This window comes from Pleurodeles waltl, chromosome 5, assembly GCF_031143425.1.
Source record: "Pleurodeles waltl isolate 20211129_DDA chromosome 5, aPleWal1.hap1.20221129, whole genome shotgun sequence".
NCBI lineage: Eukaryota > Metazoa > Chordata > Amphibia > Caudata > Salamandridae > Pleurodeles > Pleurodeles waltl.
Window position 1 is genome coordinate 182,533,512 of NC_090444.1, and position 14,572 is coordinate 182,548,083.

The following is a 14,572-nucleotide window of genomic DNA, read 5'->3' on the forward strand; positions in this document are numbered from 1 at the left end:
TTACTAGTGACTTACAAGTAAATTAAAAGTACCAATTGGGTGCAAGCCAATTACAGTATGTTTAAATGAGAGAGCACCTTAGCACTGGTTAGCAGTGGTAACATGTGCAGAGTCCTAAAAGCCAACAATAACGGGTTCAGAAAATAGGAGAGTGAAGGCACAAAAGGGTGGCGATGACCCTGCAGAAAGGGCCAAGTCCAAAACAGCGGTCTTGCTCTCAAGTACTGAAATGCACCACCTTGGTGCCAAATATACTGCCACTCGTTCAATCCCCCTAGCGATTATTGTCACTTTTAGGATGAGTCCTATGCCCATACCTGACTCGAGCCTAGAGACTGGCTCCAGTTTCCCATCAGTTCTTGTCCCCCAGCATCAACGCTTCTGGATCTTAGGAACCAACTATCTATGAGATAACCACCATACAATCTTCTGCCGAAAAATACAAAATGTAAATGTTTTGATGCACAATTACATAGTCAAGAACGGACACTTTGACAAACAAATGTGTGGCTGTACATTTTATTTTTATATTTTATTTATTGATAATTTCGTAGGGGCACATGTCCCTTATAAGCAGCTATGTTGTACTGCACCCTCTAGTGATCTCTTATTACTGAACATGTCATAGAAGATCCCCATGAAGCTCTTTAGAGACGTTTTCCAATGGCAGCCTCTCCAACTAGGCTCTAACTTTACTGAACTCTCGTATCCCCCTGCTAAAGTGACACTTGCAAGACTGTAGAGGAACTGCGTAGAAGGGCCCACATGGCACACAGAATATCAATGGCCAATGGCATTGTATAGTGATGACAAATGTCACTATGTTGCAAACATAAAAGCATTTTTTACTGTACTAGTTATCTAGCAATGTGTTTACTTTAAAATATGCGTAACATAAAGAACAACTTTTACAGTTACAGAAAAGACGTTCAGACATCACATCACCTAAGTAAGGGCTATATTATGCAATGTCAGCCTAAGAAGCATGTATTTGTTGTTCATATAAATCTATTGTTTCTTATTTCACATTTTATTTATTTTAACGTAGAGTCAGCGTACCAGTTTTTGACTTATTCCCACTTCTCGTGAATAAAGTAGGATGATTCTGAACTTCAATCAACACTGTATGCAGTACCCAAATGTCTTACTTAATGACAAATCATATTAAAACATCAGCATTGCAGAAGGATGCAGAGCGACAGCAAATATTTTCCTGGTGGTTCAATGCCGGAGCTAAACTCCAAACCATGACACCATCAAGCACACTGATCTGTGCAACGGCCAAAACACTCCTAAATGAGAGAGAATTTACTGATAAGATGCATGTAAGCCTGAAGGATAAAATAGTCCTGTGTACCTCTGTGATGGAGCCATTCCTTGACAGATTCTGTGACATCGAAAGAGAGCCATTCACCCTCAGCTCTCGTTTTCACTACTTTGCTATCAATGTAGCGTTGTGTGGGTGACGTTAAACCTTTGGACGTTAGAACCTGTGAGGCGTAAGCACAAACATATTTATTATTTCTTGGTCCCAAAAATACCTCAATTACTACATCTTGCTTCTAGGAACACATTAAAACATATTTCCAAATATTTGAGCACGCCTGCTGAAAACAAACATAAAGCAGCTCAAACTTTAACACAGTTTTAGAGCAATCCTTTAAACATATACATGACGCCATATATTTATCTAGAAGCTTCTATATTGCTCCTGTATAGCATATGGAAATTAAAATTGAATACACCAGTAAAAAGAGACATATGAACCGCTGAGCAGGCCACGGGTATTACCTCTTGGTCACTGACTGACAAAACAGAAGTGGTACTCTTCGGGAAAGACACCTCACCATAGAACTCCACCTGGTGTCAGCATATCTCAGGTCAACATCCTGCCCTACCATCCAAGCCAAGACCCTAGGAATAGTGGTGGATAACCAACTCTTAATGACCACCCAGACAAAACATTCACTTCCTCCTCCTTCTACAACCCTCAAGATCCTTGAAAAAACTTCAAGCGGTTCCTAATCAGCACATGCAAAACCGTATTCCAGGCCCTCAGCAACATCAAACTAAACTACAGCATCGGTCTCTTTTCAGTCATCACTGCACCACTGACCAGAAGACTTCAGACCATACAAAATGATGTGGCCAGACTCACACTGAGACCTCCACCATGCACAATAATCACCTTGCACCTTAAAGACGTCCACTGGCCCGCCAACCCAAAATGTTCACTTTTCAAGCTCCTTACACACAAATACAAAGCCCTCACAATCTAGGTTGCTCCAACCTCAACACCTGCATTACCTTCCACATCCTGACCAGAACCCTCTGCTAGGCTGGCCTCCTGCTTGCACACATCCACCGCATTCGAAGAGCCAAAGCCAGTGGTTGTGCTTTCCCTCACCTCAAAGCCTGGAACAAAATCCCCATGCACATCACAGCCACCTTCTCAGCCTTTGATTTCCTGAAGAAACTGAGCATGGCTCTTTACCTAGACCATGGGTACTCACAAACATTTTCCCAGGGGCCACAAAGTTTGGTCTGTGGTTGACCGAGGACCGCACTGATGCTAGCAACGTGGCGATCAAAGGTAGAAGGGGGCTCTGGATGGGGAGGGGTTGTGGCGTTATGGTGGGTGTAGGGGGCAGCAAAGCATATAGATCTAGTGGCTGAATCGCTAAAAGTGAAACCAGAAAACCTGGCATTAATCCCAGCGTTCCCACTTTACCAAATTGTGTGATCCTAGGCAATTGTTTTATTTCACGTTCCCTTCATTTTCTTCATTACTGTATGTAGGAAGACCTCCAAATGCATGACTTCAGTATGTGCGCTGTGCGAACCCTTCTCCTGTGTTTGATTTAATAAACTATAAAGTTGTACATGTAAAATAGCAAATCAGGCCAATCAAAGAGTGCAGATAACAACTGACTTAGCTCTTAATTCACTATTGGCATTGTTATCAAGGTCGGGGTAAGAATGAATGTTTCTGATTTTATGTTTGAAATCTATTGTTCTTAAAAAAAAAAACTTCTCCATGCACTGATATAATCTGATGTAGTAAAATGAAATGGTCCTGCGTGAAAATGAAATACACTTTTTGAATTTTTAAGAGCCCTTATCATAGTTGCAGACATTTGCTGCAAGATTTCTTTAAAAATGAAAGTGTTCCTGCAGTCAAGCCGTTAAGGGCAAATTTCTTACACCCTTTCTTTATCTTTCAAAATGTTTAAATAAAGTATTGCCTGTTGAGTCGAATAAACAGCAACCTACTGCTACTGCTGCCCTGGGGGCCGCATGTAAAGCTCAAAAGGGCCGCATGCGGCCCCCGGGCTGTACTTTGAGTATCACTAACCTAGACCACAGGCTCAACCAGCACAATCCCCTCATTTAGCTCAAGTAAGTTAGATACTCTCCAGAGTGATATGCATGCTATAGAAATGTATCATAACATAGCAGAATGGGTGTTAACCAACCATTGTGATTCCTCCTCTCAAAGTTCTTCTTATATTTTTTGTTTCAGAATCGCAGGTAGGACTGTTTCAAATCGCTATAGAAAGCAAGAAAGTGGGAGAAGTTCACAATCCAGGGAGTATGCCTCTCCATAAAGCCAGGTGCATGGCTTAAAAGATAAACTTACATTTGGAACATGGATTTGTGCCTGGAAAATGTTGTGTGCTACGCGGATCCTAATTATGCATGATTCAGAAAGGTGTGAAGGCAAGTGACGTACACATAGGTGTAATGTACTCAATCATTCATAGATCTCACACACACAAACACACCCACCCACACACACGCACACTTCTTCACATTTCTGGGCTTTTTAAGGGTTGTGGCACAGGAAGGGGTTGTGTGGAAAAATCCATAAAAATGTGGTAAACACCTATTCAGCCTTATCTTAGTGACTACTTACAAACATTTGTAAATAATTTTCCCCGACCTCCAGATGCAAATACTGCTGAAAGTGTGACAAAGCTAACATTATTTTATGCGTGTAAAAGGGGGGATAGAGAGGGTAGCAAGGAAAGACATGTTTTTGGAAATCACTTTAAAGTGAAAAGTAAAAACAATTTCAAAGGCTGCAATTACATTTATATATTTTTTCAACTCAAAGCCTGTGTATCTTACACTGTGTGTAAAATATATGATACGCTTAGTGAAGCAGTTTTTTGTAAATAGTAGTGACCTTATTATGTTTCTCTGACATGCATTGTACATACATATGTATAGTTTTGTGAGCTTAAACGAGTGAAATTTACAACCATGAGAGAGTGTAACCTGTGCACGACCTCCGTCCCACTTGATTTCGTACATCAGTCCCAATTTGATCAAATCATCTGGAGAAGTAACAATTTTGACACCAACGAAAATGGCGTAGAATTTCTTGGCTGGTTCACCTGACGGACACAGCTATATTGGACTCTATGGCATTGAAAGCATAGCGCATGGAGAGGGCGCTTCATGGTGGACAAACTTTTTCAAACCACATAGAACCTGTGGCTCTGCTATAGTAGATGGTTTTATGGACTGACGTGAGGGATTGAAGTCAACTAAGGTGTTGCAATTAAGGAGTAGCATGAGAATGTGTTTGTCATCATGATTAGGCTCGCAATAGGATTTAAATATGCTGGACTTAATATGTTTCTGTTTAAAATCAACCTGGAGAATTTTCATACTACTTTTGATTAAAATGAAACAGAATTAACAAATTTTGTGTTATAAAGTCAATAGATGTTGCCTCATGACAGTCCTTATGCCTCATCAATCTAGTATGTTTCCCTTAGGATCTCAACTTGGTCTCTGGCTTGTAATAAGGATCATACGATTTTAAGGTCATAACATCAGCACAATGAAGTGGAAACCGTTATAATTTACAACACATTTAAAACAAGCATTGGCAAAGTCCATACATCCTGTGTTGGCTACCAAACTTTAGGCTTTGTCAGTGGTTATTTTGTTTTGTCATGTTTTTTGTAAACACTTTGTAACATTGTAAAACTTTTAGAAGGAGCTTCCAGAACCTCACAGTGTTATTGCAAAATGAATATCTCCAACTCTACATTGAAATCTACAGTAAGTGGGTTCTGGTTAGGACCAGATTATAAGAACTTAGATGTGGTGGAAAGCAAGGGTTAGGAACATACATTACATTAGATTATATGTACCTGTTTACATTTATATCTACCAAATATATCTATATTTGAGGCATAGTGAGATTCATTGATTTGCCCAAAATGACACTTTTTTCAGTTCAATGTTTAATCAGGAATTAAAACCCAGGTCTACTGTCTGGAGTAAGCATTTAAAAGCATAACGAGAGATATTTGCGTATCTCAGTTTTTGAAGAACTTAGGTGAGGGTCATGTAATACCTACAAAAACCTCTAAATCTGATAAAGGTCTGGATTACGTCAATCATAATTCTTGATCCAGCAAAGGTGTATGCAACAAACAATGCAATCATAGAATTGCTAGTGTCAGGTTCCATAATGTACTGTAAGTGCACAGAGAAAGCACAATCACATCGAACAAGCAGGGCAGAAGTTTTTATATACAGTCATTGCCAACCAAACTGGGACCCTAAGCCCCAAGAAAATAACACATTTTTCCAATTGGACTTCCAAAAGGAAATTGAAAGCTGCAAATGAGCAAACAATAATACCTAGAAAAATAAAACACCTGCTTGGCACAGCCCCAGAAGAATAATCTACATGAGTAGAAAACATGCCTTTTCAGTCTATCCAACAAAACCAAACACGTACCATGAGATTACTCAAAAAAAGGGAATACAGGCACGCATATTGGAGAAAAAAAATATTTATTATGAGCGAACACAAAAAGCAATAGAAGGGAAATGACCATTGCAGACAAGAGTGCAATCAAATCAGTGGAGTATTATCCACTTAGAGGGATCTACCGACAATATCACAACCATGAACAGGGAAGCAACATACCTAAACACAGACAGGTGCATGCAGGGGACAGATGTATGACAAAACACTGGTATTTAATATTAATTTGCAAAGATACTGTGTTTATATCAACGACCAACTCAGTGCAAGTTAAGCACATATAGGGGACTATAGATTTACTTTTCTAAATTCCACATCTAGTTACCTTGATGATATGCTGGTAGTCGATGTTGTGGTATGATACCATTGCAAGCTGATATTAAAGCCATGGCATAGTGCTATAACACCACTTGCAAACACAATTAAAGCACAGAAGTAGTCATTACCTCATGCTCCAATGAAGGGAAATGCCATGGTCTAGTTTACGCTAAAGACTTCCTAGAATTGCCCAAGTTCCCCATCAGCACTCACATGGAACATCTAATTAGTTTATCTTTGACAAACAACTACTCAATTCTCATATCAGCTCCCGAAAATCACGATGCTATGTCTAATATATGACTTTTCAATATTACTAATTTCCCAAGAGTGGTTCTCCACTGTCTATCCTAAAGCAGCTCTGCTGTTGGCATGACTCTGATTGTCAACCCTGTACTTTTAGTGCCATGTTGCCTACATTTGTGTGTGACTTGGTTTGGTCCTATTTTTCTGTTGATTATGTGATCTATAATTTAGTGTCAGAACAAAACTTGAAGGGGGGCCACTGTAAAGTACAAGGAGGGGACCTCCACTCTTTGGCCATCCACCTACCACTTTTGATGGGGGGCCCAATGGAGCTCGATGGCTCTTCTGCGCTGCTGGGGCTGTGGGCGCTTAATTACGCCACTGCTATCATTGTAAGAGAGGAATTGGTTCCTGCTGGCTGGCAATGCTTAGCCATCACTATAGTTTTTAATTTCCGGTTGTGAGTATGATGATGCTGTTGGGTTTGACTTCGGTGTTTTGTTGGTGGCATTGAGGGATTGGTACTGAGAACATTATTGAGCAGATAAAGAAGTAATCATTTGCCATCTATGTTGCCTTGGAACCTTGCCTCACTCATGACAGTGCTGACAACTCTCTCGTGCTCTGTTCAAGCTTCAGTTATGCAAATCATTAGCTAAAAGGTGGGTATTGGGTAGAACATGGCTACACAGGTTGTATTCTCTAAAAAATCTATTTTTTCTGTGCCGTTCTCAATAATAGGAGCCAAAATAATCATATTCAAAACGTACCTACTGCCCTACGTTTGTATACATATATAAAGTCAGTAAAGACAGTTTGCAGGTGTGTCGGAAGAGATCAAAGGTTCTCCCAACTCAGGTGTGAGCAGTTGAGGGCCGTTTTTGTACTTCTGAAAACTATTTTTCCTTATTCCATTTTATTCTTCATCTATATGTACCAAAAGTCAAATAAAGGTCAAGGGTCGAAAGGTATTCCTTTACTTGAGTGAACCTCAACTATGGCAAACTGTCTGTGTTTCATCATAAAACACCACCACCAAAAATGTATATGTCACATATGTCCATTAATTTGGCGTGTTCTTCCAGCATAGCATTGAGTTTTAGCAGGCAGTACGTTACTTAGGAGGAGGGGTTACTCAGTCACAAACGTGATGGATATCCCGTCGCTGTATTCCGGTATTTCATAGACTAATATGGCAGATTGGAATCAGTCATTGGCCTCATGTCTTGTGACACTTCCTGCAAGTAAAGTTTTTCAGATAACACCACTATGCTTGTTGGGTACTGTTTGATCATGCTTGAAATGATTGGCTGCTACTACAGGGAGTGCAGAATTATTAGGCAAGTTGTATTTTTGAGGATTAATTTTATTATTGAACAACAACCATGTTCTCAATGAACCCAAAAAACTCATTAATATCAAAACTGAATATTTTTGGAAGTAGTTTTTAGTTTGTTTTTAGTTTTAGGTATGTTAGGGGGATATCTGTGTGTGCAGGTGACTATCACTGTGCATAATTATTAGGCAACTTAACAAAAAAAAATATATACCCATTTCAATTATTTATCATTACCAGTGAAACCAATATAACATCTCAACATTCACAAATATACATTTCTGACATTCAAAAACAAAACAAAAACAAATCAGTGACCAATATTGCCACCTTTCTTTGCAAGGACACTCAAAAGCCTGCCATCCATGGATTCTGTCAGTGTTTTGATCTGTTCACCATCAACATTGCGTGCAGCAGCAACCACAGCCTCCCAGACACTGTTCAGAGAGGTGTACTGTTTTCCCTCCTTGTAAATCTCACATTTGATGATGGACCACAGGTTCTCAATGGGGTTCAGATCAGGTGAACAAGGAGTCCATGTCATTAGATTTCCTTCTTTTATACCCTTTCTTGCCAGCCACGCTGTGGAGTACTTGGACGCGTGTGATGGAGCATTGTCCTGCATGAAAATCATGTTTTTCTTGAAGGATGCAGACTTCTTCCTGTACCACTGCTTGAAGAAGGTGTCTTCCAGGAACTGGCAGTAGGACTGGGAGTTGAGCTTGACTCCATCCTCAACCCGAAAAGGCCCCACAAGCTCATCTTTGATGATACCAGCCCAAACCAGTACTCCACCTCCACCTTGCTGGCGTCTGAGTCGGACTGGAGCTCTCTGCCCTTTACCAATCCAGCCACGGGCCCATCCATCTGGCCCATCAAGACTCACTCTCATTTCATCAGTCCATAAAACCTTAGAAAAATCAGTCTTGAGATATTTCTTGGCCCAGTCTTGACGTTTCAGCTTGTGTGTCTTGTTCAGTGGTGGTCGTCTTTCAGCCTTTCTTACCTTGGCCATGTCTCTGAGTATTGCACACCTTGTGCTTTTGGGCACTCCAGTGATGTTGCAGCTCTGAAATATGGCCAAACTGGTGGTAAGTGGCATCGTGGCAGCTGCACGCTTGACTTTTCTCAGTTCATGGGCAGTTATTTTGCGCCTTGGTTTTTCCACATGCTTCTTGCGACCCTGTTGACTATTTTGAATGAAACGCTTGATTGTTCGATGATCACGCTTCAGAAGCTTTGCAATTTTAAGAGTGCTGCATCCCTCTGCAAGATATCTCACTATTTTTGACTTTTCTGAGCCTGTCAAGTCCTTCTTTTGACCCATTTTGCCAAAAGAAAGGAAGTTGCCTAATAATTATGCACACCTGATATAGGGTGTTGATGTCATTAGACCACACCCCTTCTCATTACAGAGATGCACATCACCTAATATGCTTAATTGGCAGTAGGCTTTCGAGCCTATACAGCTTGGAGTAAGACAACATGCATAAAGAGGATGATGTGGTCAAAATACTCATTTGCCTAATAATTCTGCACTCCCTGTATATGAGAACCTAATCCCAAAGTGCTATTGGTAAAAAAATCCATAAATGACTGAAAGCGACCATCATTTAATGGCATCTACCTCTACATATTGTAAGAATGTCTGCTACTGGGAGCATGCTGCTTGCATTTGAGATACAGGCTTCCAATACCTGGACATCCTACTCAGGAACTTGCAAATCCTGAAGCAATCAGCATGGCTGCCAGGTGAGGCCATGTCATAAATTACACCTTAATCCATTTGTGGCTTTTTAGCAAATATTGCCATGAATTCTAGAGTCTGCAGTTTCAGTTTTACGATACAAAATATGCGTTTAAATATGTAGGTAAGTATTCTTGTGGATGGCTTTTTCTCTTGGTGGATTTTGGTGGGTGGGGGGAGGGTAGCATTAGAGGAGGAAGTCAATGCAAGCCAAGCGGACTCTTGTCATGCGTGGCACCCTCAGACACACATGAGTTTTTTTGCTTAGAAGTATGAACTTCTAAGTAAAAAAAAACACTTTTGCATTTCGAAGCTTGCAATATTGAGATTATCATTAGTTAAATTACCTTATAAATCAATACATACAAAGTGTTGCTGGCTACAAAGGCAGGCTGGTTAAAGGTGGAACACAGCTGATGATAGGAGTTTTAGCACTCTGGGCAAAGTGGCATTTTGCAACCTTACCCACTAGCAATGGGACCAGGCATGATTCTCTTATGGTCAATGCAGTGCCCTCTGCGTTACAGTACACTAGGCACATGCCTAACATCGCCTTTTATGTGCCTCGAACCGCTCACCCGCCAACGAGGAGGCGTTTGACAACTCTGAATGTGTACTTCAGTATGCCACCCACAGAAGCAAATTTCTTTTGCCTTATTGTCCTGTTATATAGAGGAGATTTGTAATAAAGAGAGAAAGAGTTAGGTTGTTGGCACAGTTTCACTGTGAATTCCTGTGGCTTACCTTCAGGTTCTGTTCCATTGGAGCGTAATGCAATACAGGACCATGAAAGCTGCACAAGAAGCAGCCGAAGGGGCCCAGAAAAACCGAGTGCTCTGAGCTTTAAATCAATAATTCCAGCCGCTCTTGTTTGGAAAAAAACAAAATTGCAGCTCACCAAGAGCTACGCTAATGTAATCAAACGGGAGCGCGGGTCGCCGCCGCACATCAGTCAAAGGTGCATTCACTGGGTAAACATCAAAGAACCAGTGTGAGCAGGCAGCGCCCAGCATCACAGAGAGTTTTTTCACGGTCGCGAGGATGATTATATACCCACACTTAAGGAACACAGGGGAACCTGGTAAACATGACTGCAGGCTCAGAGGGCAGCTTTTACCACCCCAGGGCAATGAAAGAGGTTTGTCTACTGTTGGAATTCAAGGTAAGTGTCTCTGGCTCCACCCACTTTCATAGTTTATTCCTCCGACCCCTGACGCTGCAGCTGTAGTCGCACACATCAAACGCTGACATTCCCATCACTCAGACGCTCTCAAATTGTATTGTTCTCTCTCTCTGACCCCGGCAAAGTGTTGTCTGGGAGAGACGCTGTTATCAGATGCTTAAACACACACTCTCTGCAGGGTGCCCCCCCCCCCCCTTCAAGAGGAAAGTGGCGGTCTAGTCGTTATGGCAGCGGCAAAAGAAAAGGCCACGAGTTCAAGTCCGGTTCCCCAACTGGAAAACTCCGAGACATCATGAAAGTGCATCACTCTGTGCAGTGGTGAATAATCAGTGCACTGAACGCACTAGGTGCAAGGCAAGCCCCGCAGCATTTGAAACAGTAAACTGAACGAGATGCTTCTACCTCGAGTTTAACAAAGGCTTCTTCACATACAGCCTTCGTCATCATCGTCAAGTATTTATTTATAAAGCCATGCAGATCTTGAGGCTTTAAACCTTTAGAGACCAGGCAAAGAAAGTGAACGAGAAAAGGCAGGTTTCCGAGCTTTTCGAAAGGGCAAACGCAGTTCCCAAACCCTTAGCGAATGAAACAGTGTGTTCCAGATAGTACTCACCTTCGACAGAATATCTGGATCACCTCACCTTATCTACTGAAGTTTGTGAGGTCTTACAGGGCATATGTTTCTGCAACCAATAATGCAGCCCATATCATGGGCAAGTAACGTCCTGCTTAATAGGATGGACTCTGATATGTATAAAGACTTGTTTATTTACTATTGTTAAGGAGTAAAATGTAATCATTTTCTCGACAGCTGCCCAGTACATCATTTTAGGAGTTCGAGTGATGTCACTTTTGATAAACTTTGATCTTGTTGATGTTTTTGCTTTGACAAACTCACCAGAAAGGAATTGCAATGGCCCAGTTTTGGTTCTTACGATAGCTCTCACAATTTTTGGTCAGTCCAATGCACTCAGAAAAGACTGCGGGCCTTATTACAACTTTGGAGGAGGTGTTAATCCGTCCCAAAAGTGACGGTAAAGTGACGGATATACCACCAGCCGTATTACAAGTCCATTATATCCTATGGAACTCGTAATACGGCTGGTGGTATATCCGTCACTTTACCGTCACTTTTGGGACGGATTAACACCTCCTTCAAAGTTGTAATAAGGCCCTGAATGTTTAATGGGCTTATTAGGTGATAGAGAAAAGTTATGGCATTGGTCCGACAGTCATCATGTCAAACCATTCTCTATTGAGAGGGTCAATTGTCATGCGTTAACTTCTGGTTCATGATAAAGATGTTTATTTTACCCTGATCCAATTCCTGGCTTCCAGTATATTGGAACACTACTTGGGTTTTATAAGCGTAGCTATGAAATATGATATTTAATTAACAAAGAAAATCGAGAAGGGGCTGAATATAGATGATGAGTTGGCCTTTGATTAAGCATGAGCCATGGGTGCCTTCAACATACTGCAGATAGGATGATGACACATGTTCTATACATATACACATTTGTCTTTCAAGATGGATCTAAATTGAAGTTCTGAACTTTCTGCCACCTGGCCACATCTGGCAAACTAAGAGCAGAGTGGATGAGAGTGCTGAAGGCTGCCAATATATCTAATATGAACGGGGCAGTGTCTGGTTTCACTATGAGGTTCAACAGAGCTCCTAGGATATGTTATATCACCGTTTCTCTTCTACTGTTGAATTGAAACCTTTATTTACTCAGATTCTGCTTGGTTTCTAGCTCCTTCTATAGCTGAACTGTTACCACTTTCTCTAAGACCCATATACAGATGGGGACATAAAATACTGGCCTCCTGCATGATGCTCAAATTTAGGTATGTCTTCCCTTGGCAAATTCTGTAAACAATATTCTGACATAAAACTGCAAAAAAAACTCCTTGCAGAATGAACTTTAGAATAGCAGTTCTGACACATCACTGTCGTTTTTCAGAGCTCTAAATCCTTCAGCTAGGCATGGCTACATCAGGTTAGATACTGCAACAAATTGGAGCAGAATGAACCAGGAGAGCTTGCCTTTCAAGAGTGAGCCATTGCTGTGTACTCTTAGCACCTTGTCAAGGATCTCCAGGAGTCAAGCACATGTTGGCTGTTGAAACTCTATCAACAAAATTCACCTATAAACCAAATTACTTTAGCCTCATTGTTAGACTTGGCCCTTTCTGCAATGTCATCTCCAAACCTTTTGCCTTCACGCCTCCATTTTTTTCTAAATTCGTTTTTGTTGTCCTTAGGACTCTGCACACTCTACCACTACTAACCAGTGCTAAAGTGCTTGTGCTTTCTCCTTAGAACATGTTAACTTTGGCTTATGCACAGGCGGCATACTTAATTCACTTATAAGTGCCCATTAAAGGACACAACACATATTCAGGGCCTGTATATTAAATGCTACTAGTGGGTCTGGAGCAATGATTGTGCCACCCACTTAAGGAGCACTTTAAACATGCCTCAGGCCTGTCATTGCAGCCTGTGTGTGCAGTTTTAAAATGCCATGTTGACCTTGCAAAATAAACCTTTTGCCAGTGCCAAATCTTCCTTTTTAATACATATAGGACATCCCTAGGGTAGGTCCCGGAAAGCCCAGAGGGCAGGGTGCAAGGCATTAAAAAAGTGGGACATGTACTTTTACGTTTACATGCTGCGGTAGTGAAAAACCCTTAAACTCAGTTTTCACTACTCCAAGACCTACCTCTCCCATGGGATAACATTGAAGTTATCTTATTATATTTTATAAGTGTAATTTCCAAATGGGAGCAGGTTACCCCTTTGTGTTTGGTGTCTCTGGAATAATAACTTAGAATCCTAACTGATGATGAAGTCAGATTTTAAACTGTAATTCTGAAAATGCCACTTTCAGAAAGTTGCGATGTATACAACAGGAGTCACCCATAAACCTAAAGAGGACCTGGGTATAACTAGTAACAAGAAGCAATGTCCTAAAGGTATCACTTAAACAAACAATAAAACATCTAGTACAATATTTGAGAATATATATTAAATAATCAAAAGACAGAAGAAAATTAGAGCAGTAAGACTGTAAGGAGTTAATTGTGTATTGATGAGAAATACCACATCGAAGAGCAAGAGAAAATATTGTCATTTGGACCTGATTTTCTTGTTCTGTTCGGTGTGGCGGTTTTTTACCAATACTGGATTAACTCCTTAAAATCTTTATTTATCACATTGGGACACTTTTGGGCCCTTGCTGTTTCTAATTTAAATAGAATGCTGCACTTTCAATTGAATCAATGCCCAAGTACCGACTTTGCAGCAATCCTTCCTCTTTTGGGTGTTCCCCTATCACTTTGTCCTGATGATGACCTGTTGAATCATAAGAGGTTGAAATGATGGCGAGATTATACCTATATATAATATACAATATAATTATACATATATAAGCAATGGAATCATTATGAATTATCAATTATTCCATGAATTTTTTTTTAATTGTTATTTCTTTTTGCTGTTCCCTCCTTTTTTCTATTTTTTTCTTGTTTAACATTTTGCACCACCTGCACAATTCTGAGCATGTTTATGCACATTGCTCTTGAGACACTTTTCACTTATTATTTCCTTTTTTGGTTCTCCTTGAACCTTAAAAGCCATTGCATATTTAATTATATTTTTCTGACAAATCCTGGTCTTACTTCTCTCTTTTTCTTCTGTCTTTTGATTACATAATATATTTTCTCAAATACGGTATTAAATGTATTATTGTTTGTTTGAATGGTACCTTCAGGACATTGTTTCTTGATACTTTTAAAAAGTTGGTTGTTTCTTGCCTTAGCCAATTAGTGCCTGCAGGCTGTCTCTGGTCACATGTCTGGATGTAGCTGAAAGTTGGCTTTGTGTATTCCTCCTAAACAACATCCATACACCATGGGAAGCTTAGGTGTGACTTGATGGGCCAT

General features: G+C 40.5%; 1 protein-coding gene across 1 annotated transcript in view; it reads right to left on the reverse strand.

Annotated features, from left to right (window-relative positions):
* The window catches only part of TGFB2 (transforming growth factor beta 2), a 326,829-nt gene that overhangs the window by 35,755 nt on the left and 276,502 nt on the right, over nucleotides 1-14,572 (reverse strand). Inside the window, exon 3 of the mRNA XM_069233880.1 lies at nucleotides 1,358-1,490. Within this exon, the coding sequence (XP_069089981.1) occupies nucleotides 1,358-1,490 (133 nt within the window). The remainder of the gene's footprint in view (nucleotides 1-1,357; nucleotides 1,491-14,572) is intronic.